This window comes from Ylistrum balloti, unplaced genomic scaffold (genome assembly GCF_031769215.1).
Source record: "Ylistrum balloti isolate Yb309-2 unplaced genomic scaffold, AGI_CSIRO_Ybal_v1 Utg369640, whole genome shotgun sequence".
In the NCBI taxonomy this organism is placed as follows: domain Eukaryota; kingdom Metazoa; phylum Mollusca; class Bivalvia; order Pectinida; family Pectinidae; genus Ylistrum; species Ylistrum balloti.
In genome coordinates, this window is record NW_026781901.1 from 2,011,809 (window position 1) to 2,039,210 (window position 27,402).

A 27,402-nucleotide genomic window follows, 5' to 3' on the forward strand; every position below is an offset into this window, starting at 1 on the left:
CATTGTATCCTCTACAAGGTAATGAGATCTTTTCTCACATTGCATCCTCTACAAGGTGGTGAGATCTTTTCTCACCTTGTATCCACTACAAGGTAGTGAGATCTTTTCTCACATTGTATCCTCTACAAGGAAGTGAGATCTTTTCTCACATTGTATCCTCTACAAGGTAGTGAGATCTTTTCTCACCTTGTATCCTCTACAAGGAAGTGAGATCTTTTCTCACATTGTATCCTCTACAAGGTGGTGAGATCTTTTCTCACATTGTATCCTCTACAAGGTGGTGAGATCTTTTCTCACATTGTATCCTCTACAAGGTGGTGAGATCTTTTCTCACATTGTATCCTCTACAAGGTGGTGAAATCTTTTCTCACATTGTATCCTCTACAAGGTGGTGAGAACTTTTCTCACATTGTATCCTCTACAAGGTGGTGAGATCTTTTCTCACATTGTATCCTCTACAAGGTGGTGAGATCTTTTCTCACATTGTATCCTCTACAAGGAAGTGAGATCTTTTCTCACATTGTATCCTCTACAAGGAAGTGAGATTTTTTCTCACATTGTATCATCTACAAGGTAGTGAGGTCTTTTCTCACATTGTATCCTCTACAAGGTGGTGAGATCTTTTCTCACATAGTATCCTCTACAAGGTGGTGAGATCTTTTCTCACCTTGTATCCTCTACGAGGTAGTGAGATCTTTTCTCACATTGTATCCTCTACAAGGAAGTGAGATCTTTTCTCACATTGTATCCTCTACAAGGTGGTGAGATCTTTTCTCACATTGTATCCTCTACAAGGAAGTGAGATCTTTTCTCACATTGTATCTCTACAAGGAAGTGAGATCATTTCTCACATTGTATCCTCTACAAGGTGGTGAGATCTTTTCTCACATTGTATCTCTACAAGGAAGTGAGATCTTTTCTCACCTTGTATCCTCTACAAGGTAGTGAGATCTTTTCTCACCTTGTATCCTCTACAAGGTGGTGAGATCTTTTCTCACATTGTATCCTCTACAAGGTGGTGAGATCTTTTCTCACATTGTATCCTCTACAAGGAAGTGAGATATTTTCTCACATTGTATCCTCTACAAGGTAATGAGATCTTTTCTCACATTGCATCCTCTACAAGGTGGTGAGATCTTTTCTCACCTTGTATCCACTACAAGGTAGTGAGATCTTTTCTCACATTGTATCCTCTACAAGGAAGTGAGATCTTTTCTCACATTGTATCCTCTACAAGGTAGTGAGATCTTTTCTCACCTTGTATCCTCTACAAGGAAGTGAGATCTTTTCTCACATTGTATCCTCTACAAGGTGGTGAGATCTTTTCTCACATTGTATCCTCTACAAGGTGGTGAGATCTTTTCTCACATTGTATCCTCTACAAGGTGGTGAGATCTTTTCTCACATTGTATCCTCTACAAGGTGGTGAGATCTTTTCTCACATTGTATCCTCTACAAGGTGGTGAGAACTTTTCTCACATTGTATCCTCTACAAGGTGGTGAGATCTTTTCTCACATTGTATCCTCTACAAGGTGGTGAGATCTTTTCTCACATTGTATCCTCTACAAGGAAGTGAGATCTTTTCTCACATTGTATCCTCTACAAGGAAGTGAGATTTTTTCTCACATTGTATCATCTACAAGGTAGTGAGGTCTTTTCTCACATTGTATCCTCTACAAGGTGGTGAGATCTTTTCTCACATAGTATCCTCTACAAGGTGGTGAGATCTTTTCTCACCTTGTATCCTCTACGAGGTAGTGAGATCTTTTCTCACATTGTATCCTCTACCAGGTAGTGAGATCTTTTCTCACATTGTATCATCTACAAGGAAGTGAGATCTTTTCTCACATTGTATCATGTACAAGGTAGTGAGATCTTTTCTCACATTGTATCATCTACAAGGTAGTGAGATCTTTTCTCACCTTGTATCATCTACAAGGAAGTGAGATCTTTTCTCACATTGTATCCTCTACAAGGTAGTGAGATCTTTTCTCACATTGTATCATCTACAAGGTAGTGAGATCTTTTATCACATTGTATCCTCTACAAAGAAGTGAGATCTTTTCTCACATTGTATCCTCTACAAGGTAGTGAGATCTTTTCTCACATTGTATCTCTACAAGGTAGTGAGATCTTTTCTCACATTGTATCCTCTACAAGGTAGTGAGATCTTTTCTCACATTGTATCTCTACAAGGTAGTGAGATCTTTTCTCACATTGTATCATCTACAAGGAAGTGAGATCTTTTCTCACATTGTATCCTCTACAAGGTAGTGAGATCTTTTCTCACATTGTATCTCTACAAGGTAGTGAGATCTTTTCTCACATTGTATCCGCTACAAGGTAGTGAGATCTTTTCTCATATTGTATCCTCTACAAGGAAGTGAGATCTTTTCTCACATTGTATCCTCTACAAGGAAGTGAGATATTTTCTCACATTGTATCCTCTACAAGGTAGTGCGATGTGTTAATAATTTATTCTATTATCGGTGCTTTTTCAGTAATATAACAGTCGCATTTATATTCACCCATATCTATTGTTATATCTGTATATTTATTTATTTAATATGTATTTAACATGAAGTTGGTAAGCACGGGGTGAACCGACTTGCCATGTTTGGTTGTGTTGATATAACTTCCGTGCACATTAAGCCTGCTCCCGCTAAAATCACATAAGGTTTGTGATCTATGTATGCCGTCCTTTATAACTGTATTAATTTCTGATACCTAATCAAACATGGCCAGCCAAAAACACACACGATGTTGCTATTTGCTTATCAAATATCCATTAAGTTTCGCTTAGATCACTCATCGATGTTTTTTCTGTGACATTGAAATGAAAATTCCCGTTGACTTCTCAAGAAATCTCCAGACATATTACAAAAAGCTTTTGATAACTCAGACTAGATCAACATTAACCTAACATTTAAATTGACCTGTGTATTGTAACGACATCTGGACGGAAGCCGTGACGGTGTAGGCCTCCTAACAGACTCTGAGATATATGTGCGTTTTAACGAGATTACAATGCATTTCGTGATACGTGTGGTCAATACTGACGTGGTAACAACCAGTCCGTAGTGAGACAGTGCAATACATGATTTAGGAGCGACAACAGCTCGGTTTGGACAGGAGAAAAGGTGGGCTTGTTTCTGTACTGATATTTATTGTTACATTGATGGAACATTGTTACATAATCTGATGGTTACGTACTGATTGTTGTATCATTACACTATACGCAGTTATTTAAACGTTCAATACACATAATGATTTAAATGTTGTTTTCTAGTCTGTGTTCTACCAATATCTATTGGATTGTTTTAATCGCTGTTTAAAATGCATATTTTCAATTTTCTTTCGATCACTTTAGATATTCCTAAGTCGCCTTTTTTATTTAAGATTTAGGCCCTTGGCATCACTGAGGAGTCCAACAGTGAGGAAACAGCTGTTTGATTTAGTTTAATTCATTGTTTAGCTATCTGTATCTTAACTCTATTTATTTTAAATGGTGCCTATCACTTGCATGTCCTCTGTACGTAAGCGATTGAAATATCAATATATGAATAAATAATAATCTTATATAACAGATAATTCGTTTAACTATGGTTATCATGATCTATAGATTTCACAAATATTTGTAGGAGTTACCTCCCATCGCAGCTTAAAATGTTATTTTTGTTGCTGACTTCTGACGTCTAGAGATATCCAGTACAGGGACACTACTACTGACGTCTAGTAATGTACAGGGACAATACTTCTGACGTCTAGTAATGTACAGGGACACTACTACTGACGTCTAGTAATGTACAGGGACACTACTACTGACGTCTAGTGATGTACAGGGACACTACTACTGACGTCTAGTGATGTACAGGGACACTACTACTGACGACTAGTGATGTACAGGGACACTACTACTGACGTCTAGTAATGTACAGGGACAATACTACTGACGTCTAGTGATGTACAGTACAGGGACACTACTACTGACGTCTAGTGATGTACAAGGACACTACTACTGACGTCTAGTGATGTACAGGGACACTACTACTGACGTCTAGTGATGTACAGTACAGGGACACTACTACTGACGTCTAGTGATGTACAGGGACACTACTACTGACGTCTAGTGATGTACAGTACAGGGACACTACTACTGACGTCTAGTGATGTACAGTACAAGGACACTACTACTGACGTCTAGTGATGTACAGGGACACTGCTACTGACGTCTAGTAATGTACAGTACAGGGACACTACTACTGACGTCTAGTGATGTACAGGGACACTACTACTGACGTCTAGTGATGTACAGTACAGGGACACTACTAATGACGTCTACTGATGTACAGGGACACTACTACTGACGTCTATTGATGTACAGTACAGGGACACTACTACTGACGTCTAGTGATATCCAGTACAGGGACAATACTACTGACGTCTAGTGATGTACAGTACAGGGACACTACTACTGACGTCTAGTGATGTACAGTACAGGGACACTACTACTGACGTCTAGTGATGTACAGGGACACTACTACTGACGTCTAGTGATGTACAGGGACACTACTACTGACGTCTAGTGATGTACAGTACAGGGACACTACTACTGACGTCTAGTGATGTACAGTACAGGGACACTACTACTGACGTCTAGTGATGTACAGGGACACTACTACTGACGTCTAGTGATGTACAGTACAGTGACACTACAGTGATTCTACTTTTAATGTCGAATGAAGTATATTATAAGAATAATGATATTGACATCAATTGAATAACACTTAAAATTCTACTGTCTTGTTAATTACACATAAAATACTACTTTCTTGTGAATTTCACTGAAAATACTACTGTCTTGTGGATTTCGCTGAAAATACTACTGTCTTGTGAATTTCACTGAAGATACTACTTTCCTGTGAATTTCACTGAAAATTCTACTGTCTTGTGAATTTCACTGAAAATACTACTGTCTTGTGGATTTCACTGAAAATACCACTGTCTTGTGAATTACACTCAAAAGACTTCCAACGTTATTAAAGTAATGGATATGCCAGAGGAATGCTTCGTGTAAATGAAAGTAGAGGAACCCTTTAAGTATTATAGGCAGTGTGGTTAGTCCTATATAAGTTGACTTTACAAATAACACTTAGGGAATCTGATGATAATTCCGTTTTATACCAAACACACACAACGTGACATTCAACATTTTACATTGTCCTATATCAATTAATGTGTGTCTATTATTACCGCCACCTACTTAGGTGATTTCGTCACATTAGATCGGAAGATTGTTTGAAATACGATTTTATCTACGGATTTAAAATGTATTTCAATGACGAAGTTTTAAATACTGGGTGTCAATTTATAAAATGTTATTTCATTGATTATGCTATTCGATTGAGTTTTATGGATCTGTATTTATATAATGCTTATGTATGTTTACTTGGAGCAGACATGTCCATAACCAATGCGACAACACTTTGAAAATATATATCTAAAAGTGTTGACACTAGGTTGGGTAAACAGAACAAGACAAATATTAAATAAAGTTCGAGATGTTTGTGGGCAGGATCGCGCTGACCTGCCAATAGGTTCTAGCCATAAATATCTCCTATGGTTAGTATTCATATTGAGAATAAATGTACCGAGCATAGTGTAGTCCTTAAACAAGCTGTAAGTAGATTTCATCGAAACATTCAGCTTATAAGATAGCAGAGGAAATTATATATATGTTACAGATATTGAAGATGTTGAACGTATTTTTTATATCGTGTTTGAAGGTCGTTGTCTTTGATATAATGTTTGTTTTACTTATCGTCCTCTCCTTATTAAGGTATTCTTTTGTGACATATAATCTCTTTGATATATCAGATTTAGGTTTTTCACTTGTAGATTTCCATTGGTTTGTACATTGCCCCAGTGTATACCTTATTAGTATTGCAATATATCTAACCAGTATGTTGCTACCAACCCATGTAATTTCGTTTGAAGTAAACTACCAACCCGGTGATGAAATCCGTACTTTATATTGTATAAATGAATGTTTCAGATTTATTATTTTTTGCTTTCTATCTCTGCCACAGTATTACACAATATTGACATCATTGTCCCGATATGACGGATACACCGGGACTACTGAGCAGGATATTTTAATACTCTGCTCTTCTGACTGAGAACCTGCTGTGTGATTGACAGGTGTGAAATTGATAATAACCTGAGGATGACATGGAAGATATTGGGTGGTTGTTCATTATTTGGCGTTTCTAACCAAAGCAATAATATAATGAACAAACAGATCATCTATGTCAGTTAGTAATATAAACATTTAAGACCTGAACCACATGTGATATTGTCATCGAACAACGTCCCACGATATATTTATATCATCGAGTCACGTTCACAGTAAGGGGGATTGATAATGTCAACATGGTATTATCATGTCGTCTTGACACGAGCCTGATTAATAAATAGATTGATATGCATTTTTACATTCATGCTACTTGAAAAATAAATCGATTACAACGATATACCACGGGAACAAGCATCAATAAGGGGTAGATATAACTATCTCAAGGGTATAGATATAGATTTTAATCACTTGATACAAAAATTCATGAATTTATATTGAGAAAATGATCACGATACGTTGCTATGGATACAATTATATACTGACATGAATTAAGGTATATATTCCCACATCCACTTACACAAACCAACGCAGTTATTTTTTCAAGTAATTACATAAGAACATTCACAATGACTCTCTTGCCAGCGTGTGCCTTCAAAGTCCACACTGTCCGTCGTACTTAGAACGAACTTTATCAAATTATGGGGCTGCTGCACCTCCTCGTCTAGATTTTGACTTTTCTATTGATCTCTTTGGATTTATTTATTCGCCTCCTAGACTTCAAAATTTATGCTCTTAGCATCACTGACGAGTCCTAGAAGAACGAAACAGCTGTATGATGTAGCATCACTGACGAGTCCTAGAAGAACGAAACAGCCGTATGATGTAGCATCACTGACGAGTCCTAGAAGAACGAAACAGCTGTATGATGTAGCATCACTGACGAGTCCTAGAAGAACGAAACAGCTGTATGATGTAGCATCACTGACGAGTCCTAGAAGAACGAAACAGCTGTATGATATAGCATCACTGACGAGTCCTAGAAGAACGAAACAGCTGTATGATGTAGCATCACTGACGAGTCCTAGAAGAACGAAACAGCTGTATGATATAGCATCACTGACGAGTCCTAGAAGGACGAAACAGCTGTATGATGTAGCATCACTGACGAGTCCTAGAAGAACGAAACAGCTGTATGATGTAGTTTTACTAATTGTTTGGCTTTACTGTATCTCACTCTGAATTATGAAATGGTGCTATTCACTTGTGTGTCTTGTACAATCTTAGAGGTCTGTAACGTTCATCGAAAAGGACAACGCTTTACAAATGAACAAGTCTCGTGCGTGCGTGCGTGCGTGCGTTCAAACTAACGCCATGTGACCCTAAAATGGCGTTTTAAGATACATACGTTACTGCCATACCATCACTTTCAGAACGATTTTCTTTGAACAGATATCAGATTGGATCTGTTAAGTTTGATACCTTGTGTACCATACTGTTGTGTTCAGCATCCTGTGGTGTTATATAAACACACGATGAGCTATTTGGAGCACACAGACGTTTAGCAACAATGGTTCTGAATTATTCAGCACCAAACGTGTTTGTAGACCTCGTCTACCTAACACTGTGATTAAAACTACATAAACATTTGACCGTTTCAATCTCAACGTCAGACAACAAATACAGGGGATTTAATAACTATTGTTTTCTTCCAGATTCGTCTCAACATTACATGTACGATATCCTTAACGCTGCTGATTCTCTACACGCAAGGACAGAACAACTGCAGAACCAGAAACATACCCAGGAGTGCAGTAACCTCGTAGGTATGTAGTCAATAACAACGATCATCTAGTGAACTTAAGTATATCACTGGGTTTATAGAAATAGATATCAGAACCTTATAGAACTATCTAGTTTTAATAGTTCCTCGTGATCAAAAGTCCTCTGTAATATTTCATTTTATGTTTAACAATGTGATTTAATTGTCAATTGATTTTTTTTTCAAATTAATATACCTATGGGGCACGTAATAATACATAAGTAAATTTTCTCCGTTATGAAGAAGGTCTACACAACATAGAAATACAGTCTGATGACGTGGTAACACTACAGGTAATCCCGTATGGATCGATGGCTTGGGTAATAAGATTAGAGGTTCCAGGGAGCGTTTAAGTCATGGTGTATTATATATAATGTTCTTGGTGTGTTTGTCTTAATCCTTAATCGCCATCTAGTCATTTGGCAAATGATTCAGGATATAATAACAAATAGTAAGTCACCAAATCTCCTTATCACAGTATTGATATCTGGTATTTCTGAATGTTTTATTTTGAAATTATACACCTCATAGAAGAAATATGGGTAAGTGACATTCTTTAAACACTAAAATTCTTCTTTCATATGAAGTACAAAGCCATATATTTAGCATTCCCATGGTCGAGAGCTAATGGCATCAGTTAACTCCTGTATTGCCTGCAGTGAGGTTTTCATTAGGTCAGAAATCGCTACAGCTAAGGGGGTTTGTGTATAGAGTGGTAACACTAGGCAAGATATAGTTATAGTAGCTGTTTATTTAACAACTTTAACTATATTGTCTGCACTGGTAGATATTACATTTAAAACGATACCAACACCTGATGTATCACTACTTCAAGGACATTTAAGGATATGGAAAGATAATCTCTCTCTCAAACCCCCTAAACCTACAGTGTTGACAGATGGAAGTGGACATAATAGAAAACATTTCAAGTCGATTATAGAGTTTGAAATGTAGGCAGCTGAACACTTTGATGAATGAGGTATAGTGATAACTGTTTGTAAATAGAAACCTTTCAACGCCTTAGACTACATGTCAAACATTGTATTAACCCAACAAAACGGATGTTAGTAAATGGTGGTTGGTGTATTGGGTATCAGTGGCCAGACATGTGCTGATAGGCCTTTCTCAACACGGCCTTTATCAGCGCCGCAATATTACAAACGGAAATGGCCTTTTCTAAACACACGAATTTCATGACGGGTGCCTAGTGCCTGGTACCCGTTACCACAATGGGAGTTTGGCCTGTCACCATACCGAGTAAATCTAATAGGAGAGCGATTCTAAAGAGACCCCAGCTGACAAAGTTTTATCCTTCATTTCATGATGATGATATAGGTATGTACATTATTTATAGGTCATTCGTGGAATGATGGTATTTGTGTTTGTTATGTTACTGTAAAATGATTTATTTGTTATGATGTTTACAACCCGGATTGTTTAACCATTATTATCATAATGTTTTATCTTTATGTTAATGAAGTACACTCCAAAACGAGTATCATAAACTGATGCCCATTATTTTCACCACCTACCCATAATGGTGAATACTATTTCCTTTATATAAATGTATATGGAGGTCATTTTAACATGCTTAAGAAGTTAACAAGGTGCGTGGTATTACCTTCTGGATCTATGTAAATAATATCATATTATATCATGACGCCATTACTCATGTTACATGTTTATATGTTTAGGGAGAACCCCAGCCTCATAAATATGTATCACTTAGATCCGATATGCGACATTTAATTATCATATAAACTCTGTGACATGACCTGCTATATATTCCAATGGTCTACACTGATACAGCCGAGTTTTCTCTCTGACAATTACCTTCATATATTTAGTTTTTAATCCTTGTTGGTTATAGTTTTATTGCCGTTTTAAATACATCCCACTTCCTATTTATCTTCACCACAAACCTCCACACCAAATAACCCAGGAAAGCGTGTGTTCGAATGGCGATCGACACATAAATGCAGCATTAAAGGTCTGAAATTTAATTGTCACAAAGCAGATCTCGTTAAACAGTTTGGTTGATTTTACTCACGTATAAGGACATATAAGGACATTAATTTGTAACTTGTGTAAACATGTAACATCACTGTTTATTATAATGACGGAAATCCGGGTATTATGTCTGGTGTCAATCGGTACATCTGTAACATGTACGTGCATTAAGAATCCAGACTCCAGAGGACATTTATGTCTAAGTCACTACGTGCATTGTACTGCAGAACAACTTAATTAATTTTATTAGAAAGTGAGAAATACAAAGGGATTTAAACTTGATATTTAACGGGACGTGAGATGTGCATTTATGTTTCGCAGTATAACAGTGCAGCATTCATAATGACGTCAATACATATAGCACTTTTTAAATAATCAAGACATTTAACAATTTTATTTGAACTGCACCAAGTAGATAACTTGTTTATAATTTGATAATTGCCGGTGTTAATCCTGATAATTTTTTTTATATTTCAATTATGTTTAACTCAGCGAGTGATACGATTATTCCGCTGACAATATCTCGGTTTTATATTAAACGCTTCCCCACTTCTCACAGCGACAATCGTGTAATTATACTAGTACAATAACAGCTGTAGACTAGGTATTGAGAAGACGCCATATGAACATTTTAACGAACATCATTGTTAAGACTGGCATATCAAACACTAGTATTTATCTATACAGACTATCACTTAACCAGTGAAAACGGGGCTTTATAAGAACATCGGTTTCAAACAGAGCGTACTTTTTTAAGCATTCCAATTTGGTTATATAAAATGACATACGCCGGCGTAAAGAACCGCAAAATTAAAATTTCTAGTAAGCTACACATTTTATACCATCAGCTGGTTGTTCTAGGTAGTGAAAGTAGAAATAGAGTTTTATCATTACAATACCCAGTTTTCTTTAGACAAAACAACAGTACTAGACAAGTAAAAATCTTCTCATAAATACAAATACGTGACAAAGGACATAAGTGCATAGTCAATACATATTTAGAATCGGACACGTCATAGAAGCAAATAATGAATTAGATTAATACAAGGTAATTCAAACAGAAAGCAAGATAACAGCATTAACGTCCGATTACCAACCTCCCAAAACAAGTAGGACATATACCTCCCATCAAAAACACTTAAAACCACGAACAATTATACCATTTCATCTCAATCAGTAACAATTGCTTCGGCAACTCAATGTAACATTCGCCTCTTCAACAAACAAAACAAATATAAAATCTGAAATGAATGTTAACATTTTGACTCCAGGGCCTCTTTTTGTAACACCCGAATGCAAGTGACACTCTCTAATACCTAACTGTTTTGGCTTCAAATTTAAATCATATATCCTACATCTTACCATCACAGCTGGGTGTTAGTAAACATGTATTGGTACCAAAAATAGGTGTGATGACAATGATAACATGGTATTTTGTCTTGGTTTATATAATACAGAATTAAGTGCCAGAGTTTCGAAATATTTACCTAAGTGTTCAAACACTGTACCAAAGCACTGATAAAGACAGATTTGTAACGCCACAAAGTTTCTCTGCGTCTAATGCTTATTTATCATGCTAGACCCGTCCTCGGTCTCTTATCATGAGTTCAGTACTGTCATATATCCACACCACCAATAAACCATATACTATCATATCTGTGCCTAATTTTTAACCCTTACAGTGGAATACATTGCACTGCCTCTTCTGATGCTGATGAAAATACGAGAGAAATATTTGTATCTACATGTATGATTATCTAGAAATTAACTTTATAAAGACGTGTGTGGTAAGACGTGACATTTCGTGTTTCTCAGGAAGTCATAATTGTGAACTCATCACTTGAGCATGTACCCTTATTGCGCTGAAGGGTATGTGACGGGCTTCCCATATTTGTTCGGTGAGGTAGCCGGTATCCACGACAAGGCGCCCCGTCTCATGACCCTGGCTGTTCACGGGTCGATAACTCCAGCAGAATTTATTTATATCAGAAACAGTTTCTGTTTGGGATTTATTGGTGGTGCGATATAAAAACCTATCCACATATATTGTTACTGATTTTATAGGTGTTCTTTTGATTGTAATGCATAATTTTACACAATATCCTTTACTTTGTGTCAAATTTCAACATTCAGACGATGTAGTCAGTGTTACAGAGTGCATTGTGAATATACTTAACATACGTTATCCGATTTTTAAACAGTTATTGTGAATTTTTACTTCAGTTCCATTATCTCTAAATTGCCTACGAGACCTCATAGGTAGAGTACTTCAGGTTTCTTTAAAATTCAAACAAATGAGGTAATCGATTAAATGAACGCAACAAAACAAAGCTTCGATTTTCTATTACCCAACAATGGTGGCGTTTGAACGCAATATATGTATGTTCTACCCAGACACGCTCAAATAATCCGCCCATTTTCTGAAACCCCCTTGATAGCGTTTCCCGGTTCTTATAGATTTCCAGTGTATTCTGTACATCTTTTCACTTAGAATTTCCTGTAATATGTAAATGGATGTAATAGTTTCTAAATGTAAAATTCCGCTATATTGATCTTATATCTAAGAAACACCAATACAGTAGGACCATTTACACGTGTGATTTAGATTTGCCGTCTGTCACTAGTTAATTGTTCGTAACCTTCTATCATACATATTAGTAGGTGCACATGTTAAAGCTTATCCGATCAGTACTCAATACAATACCCAGTATAATACTTCAAAAGATTACAAGCAAATACTAGATTATGCATAAAATTTTCAAATTACATATGAGCATTAAGTGGGTAGAATGCTTTTATCGGCACGGTATCGGTATCACGCCTACGTTTTGTGAGATTTTAATCATACGTATCTCAGCAGATTTGAACTTTTAATCCGTGCCGTTCAAACTCTCTCTCCCTCTGACAAGCTACGCTACTAAGTCGTAACCAGGGCCAACCTGTCTGGGACTTTACTGTAGCAGACGGTTTGGGAAAGCAGGTATGATTGTGAACTTATCGGTTACAAACAAACTGTACAATTTTTCCTTTTTGTCAAGTAGAACAGGATTATTTTTGTCAGTTTCAGTACATCGTGGTAAATTTCTCTTTTAGATTGTCGTAAAACAGGTAATGCGACCTTCTTTAGTGTAATGTAAACTAAAATCTTGGTAATTGGCATGAGAGCTTTACATATATGTAAAATACATAAACCACACATTCTTGTCTTAAACGTATAACTTTTTTTATCTTTGTTATTAATTAATTTATTTATTTATTTACTTTAAATGGAAAAAAAATTCTGGAATTACCCGCAAATGCCTCACGTTATTTCATATTGTCTTGTTATAGATATGAAACTGGATATTCCATGAAATGTATGCCAACTAACTTCTCTGATTAGTTCGTGTTCTTGTCTGTAATCTAATACTCTATAAACGTGGACATTGATATCAAGCATTGTGCTGCCTATTTTATTATTTATATTACCGAAATAAATATATAATCTTATACAGACAAGAGACATGAACCGTCAGCCGACACGAGAAAAGCTTCAGTATATACAAACATTATCCGATACACATTATTAAGGAAAATGTAGTCATCATGAAGAACATTGATTCAAACCGGAAACACTTAATTCGTAAGTATACATAAAAAATTCTTTAGTATACAACTCAGGTGAAAAATTAGGAAGTCGATCAGGTATTTTATAATTCCTTGTCATTTTTATTATGGTTGTGAACATATGGCCTGGTTTGAATAAGAATGTAAAACCTTTAACACGCAGCTTTTTCTTATTTGCACGTTATTGCGCTGCTATTGTGTGTTACTAAGCTGTGAACAATACATGTTTTCGTAGGTACTTGAAACCCAAGGTGACAAGAAACCTTTGTATCTGTGGGTGTGATAATGTCTATTCTTACTGAAAACATATGGCGAGCACTGTTCAGACGTTATGATCAAGGAGTTACTAAGATTGAAACATTTACATTTGTAGGGTAAACGTGTGGGAAGTTCTGTCAATTGAATCATGAAAACGAAGGCTTATCCTTGAACTCTCCAATAATAAAACGTATTCATTTATCATTTCTCGTCGACGTTCACAAAACTATAAAACACCATTACCTGCGTGTACGTCTCCAACGTGCTACATTGTACACAACATGTTTTTCCGGTTTCTGCTTGGCATATTAACGATAAAATATCACGTGTTTTAAAATCCGTAAACTAAGCTATGATATCTGGAATCGGCTCTTTCTTGTCTTATGATTAGTGATAGCTACAGCTGTCATCTAATATCTTGCATGCCACATGTTATCTGGATTAGTATTTTACATTTACCTGTGGTAACACAAGTATTAGAGAGAAGTTGTGGAGAAGAAATTTAATTCTAGCACAGTAACTGTTCAATCATAGATGCAGCTGGCTCACCATCTTGTCTCTGGTGGTTCCATTGCCTTACTGTCTCCTTCGTACCTAATTTTTTTTCTTATTTGCAGGCTTTCCATTTCAGTTTCTTATCGACATTATACTTACAATCAATGTCAGTCAATGTTACGCTAATATAAGACCATTATGATTGATACAATATAAACATAGCCATTCCGTTTACTTTATGGCATCGTGGATATTTCCAAGGTGTTCAAGGTTTGATATTGAAACAAGAAGAAAATGCCAGTATGTCAACATAATCATAATCCAAACTCAAATGCCATAAAACTAGGGCAAACTATTAAGAACAGAAACCTTTAAACAGAGAATCCTAAAAACGTACAATGATGATAAGACCAGTTGTTCCGAAAGAGTAAACGTCTTCTGCTTCATCGACGACACACGCTATGTATATCTTGGTCAATCCAAGTAAGTCATGTCAAGTTCTCAAATGAGAGCAAAGTATACAATAATGGAACCAATAGGTACTTCACGTTCTTTATTCTTCTTTCAGAAAACATTCGTTCAGGAGCCACCCCGGTACCCTCTCCACCCAAGGAACCACGTTCCAAAACTCCCGACCCACGACAGGACTACCACTGGATCTGTTGGCCAGAACCCGAAAACAAGTCCTCGTCCAAAGAAAAGGTGCCTCACCCTCCCCGTCCTAACACATCGCTTGGCATCAATTGGCCCATTCCCAGACCAGGAAATAGCGCGGACGATATAGAGGATCGACCAAGTTCTACTGAACCGGGTTATGTGTTCGGAGATCAAGAGGTAGGTAATTCCATGTGTTCCTTAGTGAAACCTTTAATTGTTCCATTGCAAACGAAGTAGATACAAAGAAGAGATAAAAAAAAAGTCTATGGAACTGAACAGATTTGGTCAACGAACGATTAAAACTATCATCAGATCATCTCTCCCACCTTCTCGAAAAAGAAGCGAAGTTGTTTGAAAGTTGTACGCAAATAAGACCCAGAAAAGTGACCGATGTTCTAACCCCCGTTGTTGTAATATTGGAATAATCAAGAATACGGATGCCTTGCGAACAAATTGTAGCATCGTGTTAGGTTGTCTTTTTCTTAAAACGTTTAAGTGTATATTAATGAATTTCTCGCCTGTGGTAGCCATCCCATCAACTTCGTCGCCTAATACATTAAACATTTATAGATATATTAACATCAAAAGTACATACAGCGATGTTCTAGAGGTGTTTGATAACGCATGGCTAATACTGCACGGAGAGGATTTTTTAAAATGAGTATAAATGTTTGCTGGAAATTAAATTTTGATACATCTATAATTAATGCGAGTTTGGCGAAATTGATTACCCCTTTAATATTACCAACTGTTCAGTATGCACTGTGCCTAGACAGCGTCACCATCCAATGCCATCAGACAGTCTCTGTATTAGTAACCTGAAGTTATATTGTATACCAGAGTGTTGAAATGTGTCCAATGCTTGTGTTTCCAAAGACCGTAAAACAATAACCAAGTTAGTCTAGACACGTACCTGTTCAGACGGGCCTACAAAGCTACTTACTGTAACGGTTGTCTCGTCTCTATAAGCGATCAGTGTGGAGTGAGGGAACAGTTCCATCATGCTTGTCCCAATAGGGATCACTTTGTCCGTATTGTACTGATGGTCGAGCACAAACGTAGCCATGCTGGACGTCCTTAAATCCACCACAGAATCTCCCGGTGTCACTACTTTATCAATAGTGTATAACTAGTATGACACTTTCATAAAATCATCATACCGAGAACCGCACGTAAAAATGGTGAGGTCATCTTAAACAAAACGGTGTCCCGCTGTAAAATGATTTAACACTACAAAATATCGGTGTATGGTGGTCGATGTGTTACGATACCAAAACAATCTCGTGGTAATATTTTCATGCTAGATTAAACAAATCAGTAGACGAACTGTAAATACAAAGATAAGTATATCAATTAAAGATACGTCTTCTTTTGTAGCAATCGGATATTTTACTTATCTATGCTCTGTGATTGTATACGAAACTCTGCGGGCCACATACTTCACCGGTCATTGTTACGATCGTACAATGTCATATGTATCCTCTTACATCGTGTCCTAAAACGGATATATATATATATAAGGTGTCTTTGTTCTTGTAATTATGATAGATGTTACTCGGGGTATTTATATGGCTTACATAAGTCTCATATTTTTGATGCCTATCTTTGACGCTCATTCTTCACATCGCTTTTCTGAAGTACCGTCGAGCATCCAAAAAATAGTAAATAAGAAAAGAGATACACGGTTATTTAAAGATAGCATTAGGTTGATGTAGTTTTTTGCTTTAGAATATAAGTTAATTGTAATTTAGATATGATTAATGTTATATGAAATGGGAGTATTATATATTGACTGAGATAACAATACAGATTGTCCAGTTTGTTTAGTAATACCTGGTGGTCGACAATTAGTCAGTATAAGATAAATATGTTAACCGACACTGTTATCTGTGATATATAGAGACGTGGTGTTCGGTCATTGATCCGTGTTATCTACAGCTACATGTTATAGTGATTGTTTCTAAGTATGTGCATTACATCATTGCTGAATTTACATCCGGTGGACGATATATCATGTGGACATATGTAAATACAGATAATAACATATCGTACTTTTATCATTGTTCTTACGGGGTGGTCGGGTGGCGTAGTGGTAACGCATTCGCCTTTCACCAAGACGTCCGGGGTTCGATTCCTGGAATGGACGTGAAAAGGTATCGGGTCACCTGCCCGACCACGTGGGTTTTCCCCGGGTACTCCGGTTTCCTCCCACAGTAAGACCCGAGTCTAGCACGCTTCCATCTGGCTCAATAAAAGTAAATTGGAAAGGTTTCGGAATTGTTGTAAAACGAAAAAAATTTTTTTTTATATAGAATTAGAATTCTATAGAATACAATTAATTAAGTTCACACAATGAAACCAACTCCGCCATATTTAATTCAAGTAACTATACACAATGTACACCCAAACCATACGTGTTATAAAAACTAGTCTGAATATATACATAACCATGTGGTCATTTCAAGTAATCACTTATATATGGAAATGAAAACGGTCGTTATCAATCTTAATAAATGTTACAAAGTTAAAACACAGCCCTTTATACCTCTTAAGTAAACCTAGCCAGTGATATTCTTGTGATTAACGATAATCCATGGCGGATTAATGCCATGGCTCACATGTGATATTACAACACTGGAAGGTTTACAATGACTTCATACCACTGGTCGATAATTGTTAATAGCAATTTGAGATACGTGTTAGGGTCAAGTTGAGCTGGTTCTGTTATACGACAGAAGTTGATTGAGTTAGACAATAGTAACGGCCTGGATTATCTCCTACTTAACAATAATATAGGATGGTATATGGATCCAGACCCCGTTAGAACAAAGCCTCCTAAATCGATGTGGCTAGTAAATGTAATCCCATTTTATAAGTATTACATCATATGAACATATATGGTCATACACTTGTGTTCGCAAACAATGTATAAATGTTTTCCGGGAGTTTGAATGTTTGGTAAAAAGGACACAACGGGGTTTATTTGCTGGAGAGATCTTATGAAATATATAGAGTTATATTACTGTATAATACTGTATAGTGATCCCGGAGTTATAGACCCAGTCCTTGTATAACTCAGGCCTATTGTTTCAACAAAGGACAGATACAATGCCTACATATACACAATTAAAGCGTGGAATATTTGAATACACGACAATGTTGGGACAATAACGAGGTTGTACTCTAAGGTGACATGACATATATGTTTTGTCTTACAGAGGTGTAAACCACGTGGAGTAGCCTATGTAGCCACACATAAATCGTCCCAATGACTACACCATAAATCCTGCATACAATACACATGTTTAATCGGCGATGACAGGGCTACAATATATGTCTAGGATTATATACCGCACACAGTTACAAATACAACACGGATTAAGCTTCATTGGTTAATCATATACCCATTAAAACATATATTTATGTGTTGTTTTACCTACCACTTAGAGCAAAACAAACTTTGAGATTAAATTTCCTTAATAATGGAAGTTATTGGTAATGATGAATAGTAAAAAGGATGTCCATTTTTTAGTGATTAGGGGGGAAATTGGTCATAAGATTTTAACAAAATATGTTATCAAGCTGATCGATATTGATTCTGTCTAATCTGGTATTAATGGACAAGTCTGGAATAAAGCGGATTAATTCATTAACAAATACCCCGTTGGACCCCATTCAGAAGTGCGTCTACCAACCTGATACGACTGACCATTCACAGAGGTTTAAACGTACATCGAGGTGTTAAGATCATAGCACTGCCAAATCACACTTGACCTGTATTCAAGATTCGTATCGCTTAAAAGTGTCGTGTAGGATATGTTTTGTTTATAGCCCAACAAAATTGCATCTTTCGTGTGAAAATGTGAAGAGCTACCATAAGGTAAAGGAATATTTGGTATTTTATTTTTGTGTGTTCGCTCGTAAACTGTAGTCCCGCGTCACATAAGATGAGATAAGTGTTTATTCTGTGACGGCAAATTACGGACTATTATTTAGATACTCGTTTATTACCTGTGAGTAAGTATATATCATGTCGTAAAAACTGACGGTAAGTTTATGTGAATGATCTGGTGATGTTAATTATAGAGTAGCATTTTGTTAATGTCAACCTGGGGGAGAGTGTAAGGGGTAGCAGCGAGAAGTCGTGTCATATTGTCTAGACAGTGGGAAGGTGTTTCTCACACTGTCAAATGTTCGTTGATATGGAAATATGAAATAAAGCCCATTGGGGCTTATTCAAAAAGATAATATAATGTACCAGGATTAGATCATTCAACATAAAGACGTATCTCCTCAATGCTATCGGATGTTTAAAAGAAATGAGGGTTTTCATCGAACTTTTAACTGTTTTTCTGCAACATTCATTTTTTTTCTATTTTCGTCACATCAGTCCTAATGTTGTGTTGTGTGTTACCTTGGTATCACATCAGTCCTATTGTTGTGTTGTGTTTTACATTGGTGTCACATCAGTCCTAATGTTGTGTTTTACCTTGGTATCACATTAGTCCTAATGTTGTGTTGTGTTTTACCTTGGTGTCACATCAGTCCTAATGTTGTGTGTTACCTTGGTATCACATCAATCCTAATGTTGTGTTGTGTTTTACCTTGGTGTCACATCAGTCCTAATGTTGTGTGTTACCTTGGTATCACATCAGTCCTAATGTTGTGTTTTACCTTGGTGTCACATCAGTCCTAATGTTGTGTTTTACCTTGGTATCACATCAGTCCTAATGTTGTGTTGTGTTTTACCTTGGTGTCACATCAGTCCTAATGTTGTGTTTTACCTTGGTATCACATTAGTCCTAATGTTGTGTTGTGTTTTACTTTGGTGTCACATCAGTCCTAATTTTGTGTTTTACCTTGGTATCACATCAGTCCTAATGTTGTGTTGTGTTTTACCTTGGTATCACATCAATCCTAATGTTGTGTTGTGTGTTACCTTGGTATCACATCAGTCCTAATGTTGTGTTGTGTTTTACCTTGGTATCACATCAGTCCTAATGTTGTGTTGTGTTTTACCTTGGTATCACATCAATCCTAATGTTGTGTTGTGTTTTACCTTGGTATCACATCAGTCCCAATGTTGTATTGTGTGTTACCTTGGTATCACATCAGTCCTAATGTTTTGTTGTGTTTTACACTGGTATCACATCAGACCTAATGTTGTGTTGTGTGTTACCTTGGTGTCACATCAGTCCTAATATTGTGTTTTACCTTGGTGTCACACCAGTCCTAATGTTGTGTGTTACCTTGGTATCACATCAGTCCTAATGTTGTGTTGTATTTTACCTTGGTGTCACATCAGTCCTAATGTTGTGTTTTACCTTGGTGTCACATCAGTCCTAATGTTGTGTTTTACCTTGGTGTCACATCAGTCCTAATGTTGTGTTGTGTGTTACCTAATGTTGTGTGTTACCTTGGTATCACATCAGTCCTAATGTTGTGTTTTACCTTGGTGTCACATCAGTCCTAATGTTGTGTTGTGTTTTACCTTGGTATCACATCAATCCTAATGTTGTATTGTGTGTTACCTTGGTGTCACATCAGTCCTAATGTTGTGTTTTACCTTGGTATCACATCAGTCCTAATGTTGTGTTTTACCTTGGTATCACATCAATCCTAATGTTGTGTTTTACCTTGGTGTCACATCAGTCCTAATGTTGTGTTTTACCTTGGTATCACATCAATCCTAATGTTGTGTTTTACCTTGGTGTCACATCAATCCTAATGTTGTGTTTTACCTTGGTGTCACATCAATCCTAATGTTGTGTTGTGTTTTACCTTGGTGTCACATCAGTCCTAATGTTGTGTTTTACCTTGGTATCACATCAATCCTAATGTTGTGTTTTACCTTGGTGTCACATCAATCCTAATGTTGTGTTTTACCTTGGTTTCACATCAGTCCTAATGGTGTGTTGTGTCTAACCTTGGTATCACATCAGTCCTAATGTTGTGTTTTACCTTGGTATCACATCAATCCTAATGTTGTGTTTTACCTTGGTTTCACATCAGTCCTAATGTTGTGTTGTGTCTAACCTTGGTATCACATCAGTCCTAATGTTGTGTTGTGTCTAACCTTGGTATCACATCAGTCCTAATGTTGTGTTGTGTCTAACCTTGGTATCACATCAGTCCTAATGTTGTGTTGTGTCTAACCTTGGTATCACATCAGTCCTAATGTTGTGTTGTGTCTAACCTTGGTATCACATCAGTCCTAATGTTGTGTTGTGTCTAACCTTGGTATCACATCAGTCCTAATGTTGTGTTGTGTCTAACCTTGGTATCACATCAGTCCTAATGTTGTCTATTGATATAAGTACGTTTATGAGTATGTGTTGCTGCCGTTGTATATCTCAACCTTATGTATAGTGGTTGTACAATGAATTTACCCTTTGTTTTTTATTTTACTTGACACTTAACCATTTTATTCAGTTTAGCGGGAAATGGTATTTGAAAAATTCTCAGTGGTGGCAAATCTTAAATAACAGATCAACTGAACACAGCTGTAAATTTATTTGGGGTTAGGGCAAGACAAGATAGAGTGGAGACGTCTGATATTGTAGGCTAGAGTCCTTTTCGAAATGACACAAAAACCACATCATCGTAGTAGTAAGGGATAACACAGAATAAGTCACCGTAAATTCTATGTCATTAATCCCTGTAATATTACTGCATTTTAACTTGATGTATAATTATATATTTTTTTCCACCAGGAAATAACCCGTGGACCTCCTATGACCTTTGTTCCTGAACTACAATCGTGGATTAACGCTGCTAGTGATTACGGTAAGTGTCTATATTATACTTCCAAAATTAAAGTTGTCTTTGTTCCTAAACTACAACCAGGAATTAACGAGGTAAAATTCACGGTGTCATTGTAATATTAACACGTCTTTTGGTTCTTTGTTACAACAGCTAGCAGGGATGTATAACATAGAGATTATCATACACCCCTGCAGCACACGATAAGGGCTTTCACGATTTCTTTATCAAAAATAATACACAAATGTTATTTGTAAAAATTATCATGATCATACTAGTAATAGCTTCTATTGAAAAGCTGATAAAATGGTTTGTTTTTAATTTGTTCCCATACTATGTTCTGATGTAACTAAATATTAGCAACTGGACACACTGCCATATCAAACAGTATATCATGTTAACTTATCTTCAAGAAACATTTATATTTCAAAGAACATATATCTAACTTTGAAATCCTATTTGCTTTTATGTACGTAACTTATCCTTAATCAAATCACAACACGACTACGTAATGGAGATAATGTAATGACCTAGGACACGCTATGTATAGTGGCTCTCTCTGGTCCATTCATACATTTGTGTATAAAATTAAGTAAAGATGGAATATTGATTTGGAATATTTTACTAATATGTGGCTGTAGTTTAAGGAAAATAATACTCCTTCGTCTTTCACTTTGTTTACACCATTGATATCTTTATTCACCTATCAAATTTTACTGTTTGTATTAGCATCAGAGCTAAACGGTACCCCACCTAGTATACCGTTTATAAAACTGTAATGTACCCCCACCTAGTATACCGTTTATAACACTGTAATGTACCCCACCTAGTATACCGTTTATAACACTGTAATGTACCCCACCTAGTATACCGTTTATAACACTGTAATGTACCCCACCTAGTATACCGTTTACACGCCTGTTACAGATAAAGCCTTTATATATCGAATGATGGCACTGAACGGAACCCTCCCAATGATCCCTCCCCAACATATGCGTCCACGACGCGAGACCACCTACACGTTCGGTCAAACCAAACTTCCGATGTCAACGCAAACATACCTACCCAATCCCTACGCACAGAGATGGGTACCGGGTGGCGGAAATATGTCCCCGAGGTAAGACTTTTGTTTCCAGATTAACTTACTTCATGGCAAACCAGTAACTTGTAGAAATCATAAATTCTAAATTCAGAGAGCTGTACTCGCCTCATTTTAGACTGATAATGTTTTACATTAAGACAAAAACACCCTTTAAATATGACACGATAGTATTATTGTACAACTGTTAAAAGGACACATAATATGACGTACTGTGTGAATTGACACCTGCCATTCATAACAGTAACGAATGTCCTTATCTTTTTTTTATCAAGAGCTCTGCCGTCTTTACCCCAAATGCAACGTAGTTACACAGATCTAGATGACCTGAACAATGCCAGACGTTACCTGCGTCCACAAATGTCCAAGTCACAAGACTACGTCCACGAGCACAGTATGTTCATGGTATGTATAGTAATACATTATAATCTTTTGATCAAAGTATTTATTATAAGCATGGTAAAGTTCCGCCAATAAGATTGTGTGACAGAAACACGTATGATATGTTTCAACATTGCTGCTGTCTTTGGATCGGAATTCGTACAGCAGCATTTATTAGCAATATGGTCGGCAGTAGAACAGAACATAACTGATATGTTTGTTTAATCCATGATTATTAACTACAAAAATTCTCATTATAAATATCTCTTTTTTTTTTTTAAAATAATTATAAGATTAAGGGTGAATAGTATTTTAATTCCTGAGAAATGGTGAGATGTTGATCGGATGTCTTGGTGTGGAGTGATTATTGCGTATATGAGATTTATCGACCCAAAAAGGCTCTATTATACCAGGGACTTTATACGTCCCTGGTTATACTGATACTTTTCCCTATCCGATGCACTTATCTGGGTTTTTTTCTCCCTAATGGTACACAATTCTTATTCATCGGTAGCGACATGAAGTACATGAAATGTTTAGGTTCTTGGTTTAAATCGAGAAGTTTTCGCTGTTTGTGGCTATCGTATTTCAATACGTATCGAGATATCAATCGTTTTTCAATACGTATCGAGATATCGTGTGTGATTAATACAGAGTATTGTTACAAACGTTACTAGAACAGTGTTCCTTGATAGAGACGAACGGTAGCTTTTTGTTGTATTTAGATATGTAAGCAGATTAAAGTTTTACACAACTTTTATAACAGTCGTTATCCAACCAACAATATCTGTGTTTAATATACAAACATTATTATACTATCCCTGATACAGACCAACTGTTTAGTAAGTACTTCTGACTATATAACGTTTTCGTTAACTCTTAGAACATGTGGTGAACTAACACGAGTTCCGTAGTCTAGGACCTGTAACAAAACATATGAATTTGTGTTGATAACTTGGTTGGTGCATGGGCAGATCAAGCCAGTAACTGAAGAGTGAATCCTTGATATATCTATATGTTTTCATGATTAAGCATTGTATATAGAAAATAATGGTTTGATTTGTTCAGTTGAAACCAATATAACAAACTCGGCATTTCTGTATGTCAGCATACAAATTTGCTGTAACAATATCGTGTGATTCTGTCATGCATGTAATATACATCGCAATATGTCATCGATCTCAAAGAATAGTTTCTCAGATGTCAAAAATAATATCACTGGATAACACCGAGTGATTCGAGTGGTATTGTCTGGACTTGTACTAATAAGCCAAAAATGAAATTTCCTTCGTGATGTTAAACAATAAAAACAAGGGAATCCAACTCAGTAAGTCCCCTATTAGCCCAGTCTATAGAAACGCATAACATCGGTGACGTAGCCCTGGTTACTGTTGTAGTTGTCTGGTCTACAGTAACACATAACATCGGTGATGTAGTCTAGGTTACTGTTGTGGTTGTCTGGTCTACAGTAACACATAACATCTGTGATGTAGTCCAGGTTACTGCTGTGATTGTCTGGTCTACAGTAACACATAACATCGGTGACGTAGCCCAGGTTACTGTTGTGGTTGTCTGGTCTACAGTAACACATAACATCGGTGACGTAGCCCAGGTTACTGTTGTAGTTGTCTGGTCTACAGTAACACATAACATCGGTGATGTAGTCTAGGTTACTGTTGTGATTGTCTGGTCTACAGTAACACATAACATCGGTGACGTAGCCCAGGTTACTGTTATGGTTGTCTGGTCTACAGTAACACATAACATCGGTGATGATTTCTGCCTGTAGGCCAGGTTACTGTTGTGTTGTCTGGTCTACAGTAAACACATCGGTGATGTACAGGTTACTGTTATGGTTGTCTGGTCTACAGTAACACATAACATCGGTGATGTAGCCCAGGTTACTGTTGTGGTTGTCTGGTCTACAGTAACACATAACATCGGTGACGTAGCCCAGGTTACTGTTGTGATTGTCTGGTCTACAGTAACACATAACATCGGTGATGATTTCTGCCTGTAGGCCAGGTTACTGTTGTGGTTGTCTGGTCTACAGTAACACATAACATCGGTGATGTAGTCTAGGTTACTGTTGTGGTTGTCTGGTCCAAATTAATTCCTAACTTTCAACAAATCGGCAGTCGAAAATCATTACCACTTTTATTAATTCGTTTAATCGGTTAGTTTCATATGGATCCAGTTGCATTCACTAATATTTTTATTAATTAACTGAAATTTCAAATTTTGCTTTCCTTGAAAAATGATTAATGTTGAATTCGTTTCATTAAGCAATAAGTGAGGCAAATAAAAGGGAGGTAATAAGAACAGCCAACCCACCAATGGAAACTGTAGTAGTGTATATATAAGGGAGACAACTTTCATATAATCCTCATGATGGATATCTCCGTACGGCATATATATGTAGTAAAAATTGTTGCATTAAAAAAATGAAAAAATCTTTACAATTGACCAAAACACTTTTGATTACGACGTCGGCATAAAAGGAACGATTACTGTTGATGGAGAAGACTCTTTCATTATTTTTGTTATATATTTTTTATCAAACAGATATAATGGTAATGAAATGTTTGTTGTAGACAACCCAGCCTCTGTGTCGTGGCCACTTCATCATCCACCCAGACTGGGTGTCAGAACGCCTACCAAGAAGGAAGATGACCCCATTTAAGAAGAACAGACAAAGCATGAGATATGGATCTATGAACTAGATTTACCAGTATGGCAGACTCAAAACAGACGTTTTCGTGCATAATGTATTTATTGGTTTTTAAACAAACTGCTCAAGATCTTTCTATACTGGTGTTTGCTCAAAAAGAATGTGTTTGCACCAAATTGCGCCGTTTTTGCGGTGACGCTAGAAATGTCTTTTGAAAGAATAGTAACTCAATTTCATGTCAAATTTATTTTCACACGCACTAGACAGATTGACATTAGATATGCAATGCATGGTTCCATGGCTAAAGAACATTTTGTTTTACGAATAATGTAAATGTTAAGTAATAACTAGTTATATGACGAAGTCAAGAACATGGTACACAATCAAAGTAGGTCAATTACAATGAAATATTTTTTTCATCAAATAGGGATATGCTTTGTTTTTCTAGAAATTTATTATTTTGACAAGTAGACATTTATGTTAAGACAAAAATACGAGTAAGGCAAATATATTGTATTACCTAATGAAGCGTATCAAGATAATTCGCTGATATAGATTATAGACAAGAAGTTTTATATTTATAAAGTCATATGGACTATAAGCATGTTCCGTCCAATTAACGTTTTAGTGTAGATCGAGAAATACTCTCCAAAGTATCTGTGATGGTTGTTTCGAATTAAAACATGAACGCTTTATGTTCTGCATGTGTTACTGTGACCCTTTTTTATAACACGTTAGCGTGAAATGATTCTGAAACAAATTCCAGGAAATATATTGGGCATCGAAGATTTGAAAAATAGCAGCCAGTTACACATCTCAACATTTCACATCATAGGTAGTGCTTATATAGAAATCATTATGATAAATGGATAAAGAAAAAAAGCTCATTTAAATAACACATCGAACAAAGGTGGAAATGGTCCCAGATCATTTCACGTGTGTATACTTATTTATTGTGTCATACAAACAAACATCACCACGCTTTATTATTGTTTGCTAGTCGTTTAATGTAAATATTATTTCCAAATTTGTATATATATATATATATATTAACTGCGTGTCGTGTATATATAGAATTACATAATGCATACGATTAATGTAAGTTGGTTTGTGTAAAGCCAGTTTTATTTAGACAACTTTCGTTATCTCAAAGTATGAAATTTTTCCTCGCATCTTTTATTGAATTAGTATTTAACTTATTTTTTCTATGGTCAGACATTCTTTAAAGTATTTGAGTTATTTGTAAATATGTGTACATTTTATCCTTTGATTGTCTTAAAGTTCTTTTTTTTATGAGTTGAAAAGTATGAAGAATGGAGCTTCATGGGTCTTTTGCTAATTACGGCAAAGCCAAAGAACACTTTACCAGTGTCAGTATTAAGTTGTACAGCAGAGTGTGTTTTCTGGGTGTGGTCTAAATATACATTCTTTAATATTATACAACAAGATGTTTCTGTCTCGTGATAACATATTAGCATGCACGTGTGTACGTATTTAGCATTGTTAT

General features: G+C 36.3%; 1 protein-coding gene across 1 annotated transcript in view; it reads left to right on the forward strand.

Moving 5' to 3' along the window:
• Positions 1–27,123, forward strand: part of LOC132553980 (uncharacterized) — a 52,679-nt gene extending 25,556 nt beyond the window's left edge. Inside the window, exons 3-8 of the mRNA XM_060218271.1 lie at positions 7,850–7,960; positions 14,894–15,159; positions 21,696–21,768; positions 22,672–22,861; positions 23,119–23,248; positions 25,819–27,123. Of these exons, the coding sequence (XP_060074254.1) occupies positions 7,850–7,960; positions 14,894–15,159; positions 21,696–21,768; positions 22,672–22,861; positions 23,119–23,248; positions 25,819–25,947 (899 nt within the window). The 3' untranslated portion in view covers positions 25,948–27,123. The remainder of the gene's footprint in view (positions 1–7,849; positions 7,961–14,893; positions 15,160–21,695; positions 21,769–22,671; positions 22,862–23,118; positions 23,249–25,818) is intronic.
• Positions 27,124–27,402: the final 279 nt, after the last annotated feature.